Consider the following 17,263-nt stretch of genomic DNA (forward strand, 5'->3'; position numbering starts at 1 on the left):
AGTCTTTCTGTCAGGAGCAATGAAGCGGGGAGAGCAACCTCAACCCTGCAAAAACGGGACATGCTAATGAAGATACTGACAGAACCGGACACCATCACTGAGTGCTGCAAAGAGAATCTACATAATGTTACTCTAACAACTCAGCAAAAATGGCATCAGTAAAAGGAGGCTTTCAAGAAAGAAGTTACCCCCAAACACACAGGGAGTGCAGCTGAGAGAGTTTCTGTTAGTTTCATTTTGTTACATAAATCATCATTATTATTTCTTACTTCAGATGTTAAAAGAGCAGAAGGATACTTGAAATAAAAGGCAGTGCATGCAGGACACCCACATGAATAAATGCCAGTGATCCACTCCAGCACCAGACATGGTGCCCTTCCTTGGCCACTGAGCTGAGCCCTCCTTTTAGGAGGAGTAGGGGAATTCATCACCAAATATACAGAATATTGTAATGGAATGACACCAGGAAACAGTACTAATTGGAGTCTGAATGTGTCCTCCACATCATGTTAATCTACTGTTTAACTTGGCAGAAAAGACAGTGAGGAAATAAAAGCTCAATTTACCCAGCCTGAGATCAAAACTGTCATGGCAATATTGGCAGGTTAGACCCTGATTCTTTAAATAGTACATTGCCTTTGTTAAACAAAAGTCATTCTTTTATTACATAATAGAGATTATAAATAAATGTAAAGTGTGCATGCAGTCAACTGCATATTATACAAGCAATATCTATGTTAATAATTGTTTTCTTTGGCAGGCCAGAATCCAGCTGGACATGCAATATTTACATATCAAAATCCTTGGTGTGTTCAAGTCATATTGGATGCAAGTGAAAATATATATGTATATATATTTACCGTATACACACTCACATATATATGTATAAAGGTATATATACACCTCTGCATATATACTGTATACATATATACACATAGGTATATGCTAAAAGTGGATTTCATCTTTTTCTGATTCAGGTGATGCAGGCCTTGAAACACTAAAAATATCTTGACAGGGTATCTGGGGGGGCTGCTGGGGTGATAAATGAGACTTGGGGGAAGAGATCTGGGGTACGTTCTTTTCGGACAATATTTTTAAAATTTCTGCCACCTGCTTCTCAAGGGCAGTCATCCTACTGCTTAGCAGCTGGATATCTTCTTTGAGTTCATGCTTGACTTCCTGCAGCGTGGTTTGTAAGGCCTGCTCAGGAATAGGGTAGAAAGGATGCCGAGCATCAGCCTGAATGGGGCTGTGCTCCAGGGGGCTGCGAGTCTCACCAGCCTTATCCAAGCGAAGGTCACTTTTTGTTATTCCACTGTCACAGGAGTCTGTTTTCCTCAGTGGGTTTTTACTTACACCATTCTCCGAGTCATTGCACTTGGGGTCATCGGACAGCAACCCCATGGACTCAGCCTTCGTGACGTTGTTCCAGTCCTCCTTCTTCTCCTCGTGGGTCCCCATTGTGTTCTTCAGTCGTAGCCACCCTTTCCCATTCCCATTTTTCATCCGAATGGGACTGTTTACTTTCAGACATTTTTGGTCTCCATTTCCATTTGGCTTGAGCTCCATCGCGTCCCTGTTGTTCTGCTTCACAGCCTCACTGGTTTTCATGTAAGCCAGGGATGTCTGGATGGGGGTGATCTGAGACACGGTGACCACGCTGGTGCCTGTGATGGAGGCCCCATTCTGCACAGTCCGGCTTTCCACTTGAAGCTGGTTCCTTTCTGGGTCGATGTGGGTTGAGCCTTGATTACGCATCTCCTTTTGCTGCTTGAATTTCTGGAAGAGCTTCCTCACGGGGTGGTCCACAGGGATGCTCAGCGTCACCTCATTCTTCTGGCGCAAGCGCTCCTCTTCTTCCTTCTTGACATCACTGATTTTCCGGAAAATTATCTATATGGGATATAACCACAACAGAGTCAGTACCCAAAGGACATCACATGTTGCTGGGAGATGGGGGAAGCACACAGCCCCCTTAAGAGAACAATCACTTCTCCTCCTTTTCTATCTAAATTTATTGTAGTAAATTTATATGGAGCTGATTAAAACATGCTAACCTCGGGTATAAGCCACTGTGTAGTTGGAATACATACATATCCACGGACACACTTGCTTAGAAGTATAGATTGAAAGTGGGTTTCACTTTTATTTTTGATGAAAAAGTTAGAGCCTTGAAGAACTAAAAATATCCCAACACCAAGATAAGGAAAAAGACTGAATAACGAGAAGAAAGAATGTGAGTAAGAACTCAAATACTGTGACACTTACCTGCCCATTAGTCCCACTCACACCTGCTCCATCACTAGTACAGATCAAAAGGAAACAAAAATTCAGTGGAGACTACATGGCTGCAAGTTTAAGTCAATACACACACCCTTCCAGAGACTGGAAAATCCAAATCTGCCCAATACTTTTTAGCTCTGCTTATTGCTAGTTCTTGAACAGTGGCTGGAGGGTGCAATTAGGTTCCCCATGTGCCGAGTTGTGTGGCTTCAAGCAGCAACACAAGCATTTCCTGGAGAGTTTATATCTCTAATATGTGTGCATGTACTGGGAGCACCATGGAGAAGGACCATAACAGCAGTGTGCAATCATAAAACCCAGCAATATTCACCATTTTGTGATGTCACGCCATTTAATGCTGCAGTTATTTCACCCTGCAGTATCTCTCAGGTCTCTGTAGAAAAAGGAATTTGAGCCTCAAGCTGTGGAAAGATGCAAACAGTAAAAATCTTTCTTTTGATTTTATGCATGTTACTAATATGAAATATCTTTTATTTATTTATTTCTTTTTAGGTTCATCCCATTTTCTTGAATGTGGGACTGAGGAAGGATAAGAAACCTCAGATTCTTTGAACAACGATACTAAAGTGAAAAGCAGCAGATGATTAAATGCAAAGATGGACTGTGTAGGGATAGTGTTGGTAAGAAAAGTAAAAGAAAGCCCCTACAAACACAAACAAAATGCTGTGGCAGTCAGATGTAGGTTTTGAAGCATCTGTTTGAGTATCCATATTTCAGTATCTATTTACTTTTTATAAAAAGGCTTCTCACCCCATCTGTATTTGCAATGAAATAGTTGCTTTTAAGTCTCACATCTTCAGAAGTCAGCACAGGAATGCCAGAATGGCTACAGCTCCTTCCCTGCATGAATCTGGGGTTGAGCTGGACTTCAAAGCTTCATTAGAGAGCTTTCAAATGCAGTAAATACATCCTTGTGTGCTGCTGATAGATGCAGCTGCTTATAATAATATGGAAAGTTAATGTGTTTATTAAAAGCCCAGTTTAAAAAAGAAAAAAAAAAAAAAAGAGAGAAGCATGGAAGATACTTTCATCTGGTTCCTCTGACCTAGATGCAGCAACATATACACTCATTTAGAAGCTCCCCATCATTAGCACCTACCCTCATGGAACAACTCTCTCTCTCAGACAAGCCACTGGGGACAGCAAATAAGTGCAAGAGAAGTTGCCCTTGATTCAAAATCAAGTAATTACTTTTAATTGATGCCATGCTTGCTAAATGAAGACTTGGGAGGTGTGTTATACTGTTTTGTTTGTGCCTTTCTTTCCCTGAAGGGCAGTGTGGCAGCTCTGGCAGATGATGCAATGCTGAAAGCAACCAGCTGTCCCCAGGATGTGTCTCAGAGAAGGTGGATGGTTGCTCCACTGTTCTCTCTGGCTGTGCTGCTCTGCCCTGTGCTGTGCCAGGCCAGAGTGGCTCTGTCCTTGAAAACGTCAAGGCTGGGAAAACATCCTCTATCCAACATTTCCCTGGCAGGGGCTGGCAGCGCTCCCGTGTCCAGTACAGCACCAAATGTGTGGTCGGGAGAGGTACAAGGTAACTTTGACAACTGCTGTCCCACCAGCTGTTTATAAAGATCAGAGTGATAACAACAAAGACCCCAGCTTTTTACTTCCTCTCCAAACACCTGAGCTTCGCTGAAAACTACCCTCATCTCCCTCTTCTTCCACCAGCCTACTCTTGTTTTTTCATTTCTCCCTTTTCTCAGTTCAAAACTTCTCCAGCCAGAGGTTATCTCCCTGCACAGAATGTAATTACCTGTGTCTGCTGTTGCCTTCTGCAGAAGAAAAGCCAAGACTTTGCTAATTTGACACCATCTGTACTTCACACTCCTGAAGTGGGCCTTTCTGAAAGCCAGGAAATAATTTGTTGGTTTTTTTTTTTGCCGCAGAACCACTTGGCCAGACATCACTTGGAGGAGCCAAACCCAGCTGAGCCCAAGCGCTGCTGTGCCTCATCACAAGGCCAACACTTGGGGAACCTGAACTTGCCCCTGCTGTGGGGAAAAATCATCAGACTCACAGTGCAAATCTGCCCTGGCCAAGTGAGACCAAGGACTCAGTAACCACTTCCAGTCATGGGCTTTCTCCCACTTTATGCCCATGCAGTGGAAAGACACTCCCTCAAAGCCCTGCTGTCACCTTCCCAGAAGGAGATGCTCCTTTGGCCACATCTAGGACACAGGCATGAGCCTGGCAGAGCTCTTCAATACATCCTTTCTGCTTTCTTCTCTTGGGACAGAAAGTGCTACACCACAGAACAATTATGGGTAGCTCCTTCAAAGAAGCAAGCCTGCTGCACTCTGAATTGGTACGGAAAATGTCCACAGACTAGGACTGTGATCTTGGTCCTCCACCACCCACTGTCACCACGAGGAAACTATTTCATGCCTGTGTCACCCCATGGAGACTGTCCCCTCTTCAGGACATCCACACTCAACTAAAGAAGCACTAAGCCTAGCATAGCAGGGATCAAGTCCTAGTCAGGACTATTCGATATCCTTAGAATATGTGCAAGTAAAAGAAAGATCCACTTATGCAAACAAAGAAATGGGGAAAAAATTAGATGTGAATTCTAGCAGTAACGTTCTGCATTACCAAATTTCTCTATATTAGGAATGTTTTCGGGTGGTTGGATTTAATCCATTTCCACTGTAGTTTAACCTAACACAGATCAGGATAAAATGTGTTTACATGGAGACTTAATTCTATTATTGTCTAATAACTGTTACTGGATGTTTTTCCCTATAAATAAGAACAGAAAAACACCTCATACAATCTGACATTCCTCAGCAAACTGAGAGAGGTTTATTTTGAAATCTTAAATTGGATGAGCTTTTTCAGTTGTACCTGACCTTTTTCAGAGAGGCTACACAGAGCCCTGTCCAAACATATGTCCCAGGAATAGACACAAACCCCAAAGGAGTTAGTAGGAAGAAACTGAATTAACTGTGTGTATAGCACATCTCAAGAAGAGCCATAGCCCCAGCTCATGGCAAGTGCTAAACTCATTAATATGATGGAGATTCAGTGTAGGACTTCATCTCCTTTATGGATGGGATTGTGAAAGACTGCCCCATGTGACACAAATCCTGTCTCATGAGACCAGGTTCCTGGTTTTCTTGCTTTTAATGTATTTATTTTGGGAAGGAGGGGGAATGGAGGTGATGTTAATTATTAAGCTGGAAAAGGTTAAGTAGAAGTTAATGGATGGCCAGCCCAGGGAATTGAAGTATTGGGGTTATCTTACAAGGCAGGCACAGAGGAGATAACAGCAACCTGGGATTCTCCATTTAATCTTAACCCTAACATCATTTTCCTCTCCATGTGTCGTGGTTTAACCCGAGCTAGCAATACAACCATGATAGCCGCTCACTCACCCCCATTTCTAGCCTCCAAATAGGGAAAAGAATTGAAAGGGAACGGAGAAACTTGGATTGAAGTAAACACAGTTTAATAAAATAACAAAATACTAAAACACGACTAGTAAATATATATATAAAGTAGAAATAGAATACAAAATAAAAGATACTCAATGCAATTCCTCACAAACTCAGTCCACACCGAGCAGCCAGTCCCAGGAAACAGCTCCTGGTCCCAGCAGCTGATCCCAGAGTGAGAAAAAAATGAAAAAGGCAGAAAGGCCCAGAGGCCTCCGCAAAATGGCAGGATGGCAAAAGGCGAAATAAACGTCTCGAAAAGAACTTCCCCAGCTCTGACAAAAAGAGCAAAGAAAGCGAAGAAGTGAGAGAGAGAGCCCAGAAGATCCTGACTCTCCTTATATCTGAAACATGATGCTAATGGGATGGAATACTCTTATTGATCAGCCTGGATGTCAGTCAAGTTCTGCCCCATCTGTGCCCCACTTCCTCGATGCCTCACACCTGTGGGCAGAGCACTCAGAATGTCTTCGGCTCTCAGACCAGAGTGATTAAAAACATTAGCTCTGTCTCAGGGTGTTATCTCTTTGTACTCAAACTAAGTCCAAATAATGACCACGCTAGCTATGAAAAAGGAAGGTTTTAACAGCATGAAGAAAACCAACTCATTTTCAGTCAAACCAGCATAGCACTGCATCAAGAGGTAACTGGCCATGATGCAAACTCATCCCATTGTCATTTCCACAGAAGAACCTGAACATAACTAGTACCTGGAATATTACAGCTGGAGCAGCTCCTGTGAAGGTGCCAACTTGTATAACTGAACCCAAAGCAAAGTACAGACACGGGCAGCAGCAATGAGAGGCTGGGGAGCCAGATCAAGGCTGAGACTCAGGCAAGTTCTTTCATATACTGCCAAATTAATCAGTAAAGCTCTGCTCTTTTCAGATAATTTAAACATATCCCTTGTCTGCTGTCTTTTTTGTACAGGTACTGTGAAAATCATCCCTCTGTGATCTTGCTCCCTTTGCAAAGACCCCTTAATAACAGACTCCAAGGAAGGTACATGGATGGATTAAAGAACTGGTAGAAGTCTTGAAGAATTACAGTAAGTTCATAAAAGTGGCAAATATTTGACCAGAGATCATCCTGTCCCATTCCTAGAACATCCCATGCTGCTGCTATTGCAGTTTAATATGTGCCTGTCCCTCACCACAGAAATTCACAGAAAATATAATGGTACAGCGAAAGGGCACACAGTTGTCATGGTGATGAATACAGTGGATGTGCACTGAGTGAGAGAGGGGAAAAGCCACACAAGGCCATCAAGGTAAAGATTTTCAGTGACTAATGAATTCTGGGTGCCCAATCTGAGGCATCCAACAAATGTGGCTGATAGGTGAGGGATGCTGGAGTCCTGCAGCAAGGGAAGACCCTGTCCTAGGAGACATGGCTTGATTCAGCTAACCATGTGTTTATACAGTGCCAAAAACTGGAACAGAAAGCAAATACAACATTTCAGACCACACAGCTACATACAACTATGTAGAAGAGAAGGAGGAGCCTGACATGTGGCTGAATTTAGGCTGCAATAAGTAACCAACAGGTCACAATCATTAATGCATAGGCTAGGCTGATGTGGGTGTTGGACACCTCTCAAAAATTGGTTCCAGAGGGAACTTTCTTGTTTGTATTAATGTCTCGTAGAAGCCCATCTTCCTCGCATCTGGTTACTCACAATCTAATGTATTTGTACTCATCTCTGTATTTTTGGTCCCATTTAACACAAGAATATCCTAGAAGGCACCTTAATTCAATATTGCGGCCCTGAAGAACTCACTGTTCCACTCCTTAGCAGCCCTGAAAATCAGATCAGTGAAATGATCCAGGTTAATAAATTTGAAGAAATAAATAGGTCTATTTTTAACCTGGACCGTGCCAGTGACTCATCTGACAGCACAGAGCAGACCCCCAGTTGTACTGGAAAACGCTGCAGATGGGGCCAGTGGGATAAGTGGAACAAGTTGAGTAGGAACTTTGCAAGCCGGCTGCAGTGATGGAGGCAGCGTGTTAGGGGAATGCACCATCCCTTGGACCAAACCATAGGTGAGACCCGCAGAGCTGCTCCTTTACCAGCTTTCAGATCCCACCAGAAGGATTTGATCTGGTCCATATCCTACCCGAATGTCTAATTCCCATAAAAAGGGTCTGTGTCCTAACAAGTTGTGTTAGTCTTGACACCCTTTTATATAAGTTCTTTTCTGGAAATAGGAGAGCTCTTTTCCATTGTCTCCTTGGCTTGAAATGATTCAAATGAAACTGGAAAATGGATTTAAAAATTTTTGATGATATAACCAATAACAGACAAATACTGCAATGACATATACCTCATTTTCTTCATAAGTGATGCTAAAAGCACCCCGACAAATACAACTGAAAATAATAAGGAAAGCTTAATTCATGCCTAGGCTGAACAACATAAAACAAAGCTTCGTAGAGATGTTTGCAAAAAATGCAATTAATTTTCACATCTCAGAGTGCGTTGTAGAAAAGTAAGCTGCCATTTTTCATATGCTATTGAAGGAGGCAAATTTGTTTCAGACCCAGCACAGGATACCCCAACCCATGCTGTGCTCAGACAAGTATGCTATTTTCCTGCTTCTAAGAACAAACTACAAAATACACCCAATTTCCGGAGCCCAGACACTCAGAACAGGCTTCACCTACAAAGACGGTGTCTGCATCTGAACTCATTCTCCAGGAGCCCTGCACAGTGGAAGAAGAGAAAAAGATACTTGGAGACCGTGAGTCATTTCACCTGCAGCTCAGTGTTAAAACAGGTCAGACAAGCCGTACCCTGCAATGCCTGTTTGTCTCCTGTGTCTATATAGGCAGCTTTGTGCATGTCACTTGGATGCAGACATCCTCCATGTGATGATAGGTAAGAAGTATCCAAATCCCTGCCTCTAGCAGTGCAAATGCCATGGTTTGGTGCAGATTGTGTAAGTAGCATCCCTATAAAGCTTTTTTTCTGTGTATGTGTGTGTATTATACCCTTCAGCTGATGCTATTTTTATTTCCCCCAGCATCCTGGGATATTACCAGTTCCCTGCTGGGATGCATTCCCCAAACAGACCCAGAGACCAGCCAGTCCTTTCAGATAAACACCATTATTTTAAAAGCTGCAGAGGGAGGATGACTGACAACTGCACAGAAAACCATGCCAGACTGGTGGGTCCAAGTGTAAGCTTGTGAAAAAAACAGACATTTTGCCTGCACAGAGCAATCAGATGAAGCACCAATAGGGAAGGCAAAGTCCCCCTGTTCCTACCATGCTCCCCGGGAAAATCCTCCAGTTTTTTCTGGGAACCGAGCCAGCCTCCCTGCAGCTCCCACCTGGGACAGCTGTGGCTGCTTCCATACAAACACTTTTTTGCCTCTCTCCTCTGGTGAGACCCCACCTGGGGTCCTGCATCCAGCTCTGGAGCCCTCAGCACAGGACAGATGTGGACCTGTTGGAGTGGGGCCAGAGGAGCCACAGAAATGATCAGAGGCTGGAACAGCTCTACTGGGAGGACAGGCTGAGAGAGTTGGGGTGTTCAGTCTGGAGAAGAGAATGCTCCAGGGAGACCTTATTGTGGCCTTTCAGTGCTTAAAAGGGGCTGATAAGAAAGATGGAGACAGACTTCTTAGCAGGGACTGTTGTGATAGAACAAGGGATGACGGTTTTAAACTTTTAGTTTAGAGGGGAGATTCAGGCTGGACATGAGGAAGAAATGTTTTACAACAAGGGTGGTGAAACACTGGCCCAGGTTGGCCAGAGAGGTGGTGAATGCCCCATCCCTGGAGACACCCCACGCCAGGCTGGATGGGGCTCTGAGCAACCTGATCTGGGTGGGGTGGCACTGGATGAGCTTTGATGGTCCCTTCCAACCCAAGCTATTCTATGATTCTATTATTTGGTATTGCAAATCTCTTCCTACTTCAGATATTGCAGGACAGATCCTGTTCAGATCTCTCCCACCATTGGCACTGTGCACTGCTCAGGGCTGTCATCACCAGCAAACCCCTCCCAGGCCATTGCTTTGATGTGCTCAGTTGAGTCTAGGGTGCTTCATCCCTCAGTTCTTGAGGACTAGCCTTCTCCAGGAGCCTTCAGTTGTCAAAACAGGGCATATCGGGGTACCCTCCTTTTTGATATTCTGAAAACTATGCCAGTGAAGTCAAATTTCTTACATGTAACCTGTGGTAAACAGGCTTGGTCCAAAACTGAAGTAGTTTTTAAATCTAGGCAGGTCACGAAGAACATAATTCACTGTTAATATTCATATGTTAAAATGTTTTTAAATCTTATTTTTTCAGATATTATTTTTTTTTTTAATTGAACTGTTATGATGCTAACAAGTCTTCCTTTTAATTTACATGAATAAAGATGTGGTTACATTTAAAAAGTTAAACTATTGAAAGAATGGACAGAAACAAATGCATAGGAAATCACTTCACGCAATCCCTTGTGTTTGTAATTAGGAGTCCCGGGGGCTGGACTAGCAGAGCTGCAGTTCTGTCTGATAGAAGAGCCATGAGCCACCTGTATTTGTCCTTCAGCTAACAGTCCAGCCTGTGACTCTTGTTGCGAGCCAGAGAAACCTGAACAGTCGATATTAAGGTAAATCTTCCTTTGGGATGGATGCTAGAAGCTGCTGCCATGCCACCGTGGATGGTCTTACTGTGTTTGGACTGGTTCCTTGCCTTGAAAACCTGTTTCATTGCAGGTTTATTGCCCTTCCAAAACAGAGAGGGCAATGGCAGCATCACTCACAAGATACAATTCCAGCTCTTGATCCCAAGGGAGAGCTTGGAGCAATGTTTCCTTCTAGGTCAAGGCATGGCAAGGAGCTTGGAGCAGACAGCTACGATGGGAAGACCAAGCCAGCAAGACCAGCAAACACCAGCAAAGGAGCAGCAAGGAGCACTGGCTCTGACCCAGCTTCTATTAACAGCTCTGTGGTATGGCTCATGCATGAGAGGAGCCTCTGACTGCAGTGCTCTGTGCTGGCAGGAGTCTCTGGAATGGAGAAGCACGGTCAAAAACTGCCGAATATGACAGTGACAAGAAACCTGGCAGAAATTGAGGGCAGCTGAAGCCACAAAAAGTGAGACCCAACAGAGACTGAAGCCAGAGCACCTCTTTCCAAATGCAAACTGCATTTAGGCTGCTTCACCTAATTTACTCCTTCAAATCTCCACATCCTCTTAGTTCACCTTATTAATTTGCACTCTGAGGATGCAGAATAGATGGCCCGAAATGATGGCTTTATTGTTCTTCTACTCTGTACAATCCTCAGACAGCGTTACTTTGATGTGAAATTGAGCCTCAAAAACAAATTGCTCTAACAACTGTTTTAATTGCTCTCCAGTAAATTCTCCTTAATCCTCCTGTCCTAGGAACTGTTTTGTGTTAAACCATCACTTCATCTGTGTGTGCGAAAGGAATCACTGTCCTTGGCTGTGCAGTGAAAATGACTGACTGCTGAGCAATTAGTTAACCTCTGGGATAGGAGCGTTTAACTAAAGAGTCCTTCTTTGCTGGATTTTGGAGGAAAAGAAGATTTTCGTAGGTTAGTCTGCTGGCTGCTTGAAAGAAACAGTAAATAATAGCCTTTCTGCAAATTTCCATTGATCCTGACTTCACAGACACAGTAGCATGCAAAAGCCTGCTACCAAGCACATTTTAATTTTGCTTTGGAGAAACTGTATTCATGTAGTTTCCTCCTAAATGATTATAGAATTGACTTGTAAGAGATGTGAAGATTTCCAATCCAACTAACAAAGTGATTTCACTTCAAGGAAAGGAGAAGAATCTCTTCTAAGGGAAATTTAATGGCATTTTATTATATGTGCAAGAAAGGGGTTAATCCTTTCATCGTGACTTCATTAAGAACTGTGCCCTTCAAGTTGCTCATCTAAAGAAAAAGTGGGGCATGTAGGGAAGGACCCTTCAGAAGAACCCAACAGCCAGTAACTGATTTTACAGAGCCCAGAACTTCCATCACCTCGTTACTGCCTGCTCTGTGTTTTAGAAACTGGTTACTGTAAGTCAAATTTTAATCTGGTTCCATTTTGTGTTTTCAATCAATTCGCACAGCACCTGACTACTCTTGCAGAGAGACATCTGTGCATGCTGGCAGCCAATTAGGCTGATCTGCATTTACGAACACGCATGCATATTAAGAAGAGAGTTGTTGAGAGTTTGCCCCATCTACTTCATACTTGCTATGGATCTGAAGTCATCCTTTTTTACTTTAAAACATGCCTGGATTGAAGAAGAAAGAGAAGAGAAGCAGGCAGGGATCCTAGTCACATTTGTCACATAAATCCAAGTCACATTTATCACATCTTGAGAGCATCAGGGCCCAAATCATACAGCACCAGGCTGGGATTCAGGAGAATGGATTATTCTGCCGGCCTGACCTTTGGCCAAGTAGAAGGTCTTGTGCAAATTACACTGTCTCTTCACGTTTCCATCTCTCCCAGTATAAGAGAGGATAATAACACTGCCCTCATTTCTGCAACTATTTGCAAAACCTTCTGTCATTGCTAACTATTTACAACTGAGAGACTAGGATCCAAGGCTGATACCAGAGAGAGGCCACTGTTCTGGTCTATTGCCAAAACTGCGACAGTTCATAAAAAAAAAGCCATCAAAAATACACATAAGTGTTCTTAGGATTTCAACTCAAGATTAAGAGCCCAAGGCACCGCTGCACTGAGACACCTAGGGCAGTGCACAAGAGATGTACAATGCTACATGAAAGCCTCTGCTGATGCCCTGAAGCATCAGTCAGACCTTGACTGAGGGTAGCATTGACACCGACTTCGCAAGGAAGAATCAGCCAAATTGCTCAGCTTGAGTGATGGGCACTGGTTCTTCAAATGGGTGTGATTATATGTTTAACTAAGAATGTGCTGAGCTAAGGAGTCAGATTGAGATGAGATGCTGAAGCCTCCTACTCTGTTTGCACAATTGCACACATTTACGACCAACCACATGAATACTTTTTGAGAGAAGCTCAATCTCCTGAACCAGGAGCTCTTCTGTTCTTTCAGTTGCCCCGACCTGAACACCTCCTGCCCATACATTCAGCACTTACAGACACCTCCTTCTCTTTGTATTCCTGGGGAAAACAACACATGGATTTTCTGCTGCCGCAAGCTTAGCTGTTCTACCTTATGCCTGCTGGGCTCTGTGTTCCTGCTTGGAAAGGGCTGCTGAAGAAGGGCCCTGTGCATCTTTAAAAGTGGGGAGCTTTGCCGTGATTTGTAAACAAGACTCTAGAATTGAAGCTGATTACTTCTTTTGCTGCTTTGCCCTCACTATTTTCTGTTTTCTTTGCTTTAATCAAACAGCAGATGCCTCTGCAAGTTGCAGAACAGTCAGACTTAGACCTATCAAAGACAGCAAAATGTACCTTCCACATAAAAACAAGGTTATTGTAAAGAATAAACCAGCAAGGCTACTTTATTTATCAATTTACGGTATTTTCAAAAAGGGTCTATCACCAGTTGGCCTAGTTTAACATCAGCCCATTGCAGAGAGGAGTATTGATCTGTGTGGCCTCAGAAGACTGAGCTGTGACCACGATTCAAAGAGACACAGTTCCTACTATGGGGCTCTTGTCACAACCGGGGACAATGAAGCCTAGCTTTAGCCTCCTAATTCCTTTTCAGGACCCTAAATCCTACACTGAACTCAATACAACAATGAAATTGGACAAGGGAGCTCAAATACTTTGTTGAATCAGGGGCTAATTTGGATTTTGCATACAACAGAGAGATGGTTAAATATGGGGAAACTGAGCAGAGAGCGATTTTGGGATAACTGTTGCAGTGTAACTACTACTGAGGAGTGCCTCATGGGAAACATTGCTCCCTCTCACTGGTTAAGTTTATCCACTTTGGGATTTAAACTCACGCCTTCCTTTACTCCATAACAACTCTCCCATGTAAACAAGTCTAGCCTGGGCTGGTCATTTGGTGGGTGAGCAAACTAAACGATTCCTCCTGCTTTCTGCCTCCTTCTACCAATCCCTCCTTCTTGCAGATGTGCTCTTGACGGAGAGTATCTCATACTCATGTCCCCTCCCCTTTTCCCTTCCCCTTCCCCTTCGCTTCCTTACTGAAGCAGTTACTAGAGGGAGCAAAGGACAGGGGAGATATTTCTCCTACATCTCTGCCTGGTGCTAAGGCAGAGAGGGGAGGAGATTTCTAACACTCTTGCTGGACTTTCTAACTTGCAGATGCTTTTTGCTCTGTACAGCAGAGCTCCTGCAAGAAGGGAGGCTGAGGTACTTACGGGGCCCATGGTGGATTTCCAGCCCCTGGGAAAGAGAAGCCCTGCAGAAAGCTAAAAACCCAAGCTCAGTAGACCTAACATCTTTCACTAGATGTGGAGAAGACTACCAGCACAGCCTCCACTCACCTCAACAAATCCATCCCATGGCTTTTAGAACTCCACATTGACATAAATAACTGGTGACACATACCACCAACTGGTGCACTAAGACTAGGTTGTCACCACCAGTCCTGCCAGCACATCTCCATTAGGAACTCTAGGACTCTGGAGCTGAAGGGAGCTTCCCATTGCCTCCCAGCCCAGTGCTCACTGTGAGACAGTGCCCCCTCAACAGGACAGTTTCCAGCTGGTCCTGGCAAACTTCTACTGGCCACTGCATCAATATTTGTCATGGCATTGGCCTAATGAAATGTCAGTAAGCAGCGCTGTCCATTGAATCAGGCTTTGCTGTGGTGCAGATGAATTATGGTCTGTGCATTTTATCAGAGATTATTATTATTAAAAAAAAACCCACAAAAACTCCTCAAAGAAAGCAGCCTTTGCTTTGCTCAGCGCAGTATCTCCTACAAGTTATATACTTCTGAGCATAAATAGGGAAAGATAGTTCAAAGCCTCCAGATGAGAGTGGGGTGGTTTGAGCTTGGGGCAGAATGCAGAAATGGTGCTCTCTGGGATGGGGAAAAGTGCCAAATGACTCTTGGACCCGCTCTTCGGCCTGATTTAACTTGGAACAGAAAATCAATCATCAATAATACTATGCAGTACTAATCTACCACTCTTCTTTCCCTGTATTGGAGAAAGCAGGATTCACGCTGCTGCCGCTTTTGACAGATGCCAAAACCAGTGCACAGAAAGGTCATATATCACTTGCCCAGGGTCATTGAGCTGCTCAGTAGATGAACAAGAGGTGGAACAAAGGTTTCCAGCCCAGAAACCTCATAATAGGAAAAGCCATACTGCAAAAAGATTAAATATATGAAGAGACATATTAAAGTTAAATACAATTACTAACGTAATAACGGACCTTCTTCTCATTACTGCCCAGTCTGGGAAATACAGACCTGGATTTCAAACAGTTGGAAGGGCTCAACTGTAATTGCAGCTAATTGCTGAAACTGAAATGTGTTCAAGGCAATTTTACTGCTGTTTAGGTTTGTGTTGGAAAGAGGGTGGGGAGGTGGGCAGCACTATCTCTGTTTATTTAGAGAAAATGGTAAGGTCTTGCTTTTATTCCAATGAAAAATGAAAAAAACCCAAAACTTAATATTTGGCTTCTGGTCAGCCCTACTTGTGACAGACCCAGTATTCCTGCATATCCCTAGCACAAAGCCACACAGAACATGGGCCTAGATTTGCAGAATTCATGGTTTTTTCTCTGTGTTTTTGCCTCTTACGGGTTTCTGACTGAAAACCAAATGGTCTCAATAAATGCCTCAGAGAGACTCTCAATTTACAAAGTAATACATCAGCAAAAATACTGCAAATTGTTCCCAAAATTAACTATTCTCTCCTCTCTAAGTGGGAATTTAAATTAATTGGAATCGTTATGTTTTTTTTTTCCTTAAATATTACTGTACCAGACTATAAAGTGTCTGAAATTTAATCTGAAGTCTTCAGACCCGAAAAAGTGCTTTGCAACTGAAAGCTTGTTGATTTTTTTTTCCAGCCATATCAACTCATCTAACAAAAGATAACACCTCTTGCTATCAGCCTTGCTTCTGACATTGAGGACACCCTCCCTGGATTTTATACATAATGTGCTACCAGCTACTCTGTTCACTTCATCATTTGCAAGGTTTGGTGATTTATTGAAAAGCTTTTATAACAGGAGCTTCAATTAAAACAAAGCACTTCCACTGCCATGTGATGTAGAACACCATCAGTTTTGTTTGGAAGTGATGAGTCAGAAATGAAGAAATAATTTTAAAGGGTAGAACATATGAACAAGAGAGCGAAACAAAAGGGACAATGGGCTGTCTCTGTACCTTGAAGAGCCAAGGCATCAAACCTTGTTGTATCTTTCCATATTACAAACCAGAGGTAAATTGTGCTGCTCTCTCACTGACAGACATTCCTCACCTGAATGGGGTCTCATAGTGGAGACCAGTCTGGTGGGGAGAAGCACTGAATCCAGATTCAAGCTACTTCAAAAACATGGTAGTGTTCCTGAGAAAAAAGATATAGGCTGGTGGCTGGACAGTCATTTGCTTGTTTCCCCTTTGCTTCTAGATCCCAGGCAAGGACTTGATCATTCAAATGCTCCTGGGGCTGAAGGTGAGGGTATGTCTATGCTGCACCTCAGAGAAGGGCACAAAGGTCCCTATTGTAGCATCGTAGCATCCCCCTGAAAAAAGGCAGGATTAATTAGGCTCAATTCATATCTGTTCTAATCTGGATCTGCTGCTTTCAAGTCCAAAGCTTGAACTGCACTATGGTTTTGCTTTCAGCCAACCAGCCACGCTAAAGTTACCTTGCAGTTACTTCTTTTCCTTCTTGACCCATAAATACAGCCTATTGCTATACCAGAGAAGACTGAACCTGCCTGGATCAAATACAGGTAAGTGCTGTCAGTGCTCACTCCCTTTCTACAGATCTTTTGGATGAAACCCAGGTTCAGATGACTGTTGAGCGTATCCCTGTGCTACCTTTCCCATGGGATACCCTGCAAACAAAGCCACAGGGATGCTGCAAGGGAGAATGAACCAGGACAATTCAGCAACTCACATCTCTGCCAGAACAAAACCCACTGGCAGCGTGACCTGGCAATTACCTTAAATTAAAATCAAGGCTCAGGAAAGATGAGCACCTCTGGCAGATCACTCACTGACTGAAAGAAAGGGTCAGCCCACCACATAATAGATGTGAAATAACTCAGTTGAACCATTGAGAAATTCAAATTTAACAGGTAAAAAAAGAGCAAAAGGTTATTTAAACTTCTAATGTCTACTTCATTTAACTATAGAAAGCTCATCAAATAATTTTACAAGTATCCCTGGGATTCTTCAAGTGAAACATCTCACCCAGCAGGAGCTAAAATTTTCCCAGCCAAGAGCTCTCAGTTGGCAGCCTGTGAGTAAGGAGAGCTGGATGTTGAAACATCCTGTAATTGCCTTTAATATGATTGCAGCCAGCGCTTCAGTGGGGGCAACCCCTTGAAGAGAAGAAAAGACTCAAGACATAAGCATGCAAACATTGAAGATTACCCAGTCAAGAAGAAATATACTATGAA

The 17,263-nt window shown here is 43.3% G+C and overlaps 1 protein-coding gene across 2 annotated transcripts in view; it reads right to left on the bottom strand.

Annotated features, from left to right (window-relative positions):
• Positions 1-206: 206 nt before the first annotated feature.
• Positions 207-17,263, bottom strand: part of KCNH5 (potassium voltage-gated channel subfamily H member 5) — a 157,951-nt gene continuing 140,894 nt past the window's right edge. For both annotated transcript variants that reach the window (XM_065063249.1, XM_065063250.1), the window contains one exon: positions 207-1,893. In XM_065063249.1, coding sequence (XP_064919321.1) covers positions 946-1,893 — 948 coding nt within the window. In that variant the 3' untranslated portion in view covers positions 207-945. The remainder of the gene's footprint in view (positions 1,894-17,263) is intronic.

This window comes from Columba livia, chromosome 5, assembly GCF_036013475.1.
Source record: "Columba livia isolate bColLiv1 breed racing homer chromosome 5, bColLiv1.pat.W.v2, whole genome shotgun sequence".
Lineage (NCBI taxonomy): Eukaryota > Metazoa > Chordata > Aves > Columbiformes > Columbidae > Columba > Columba livia.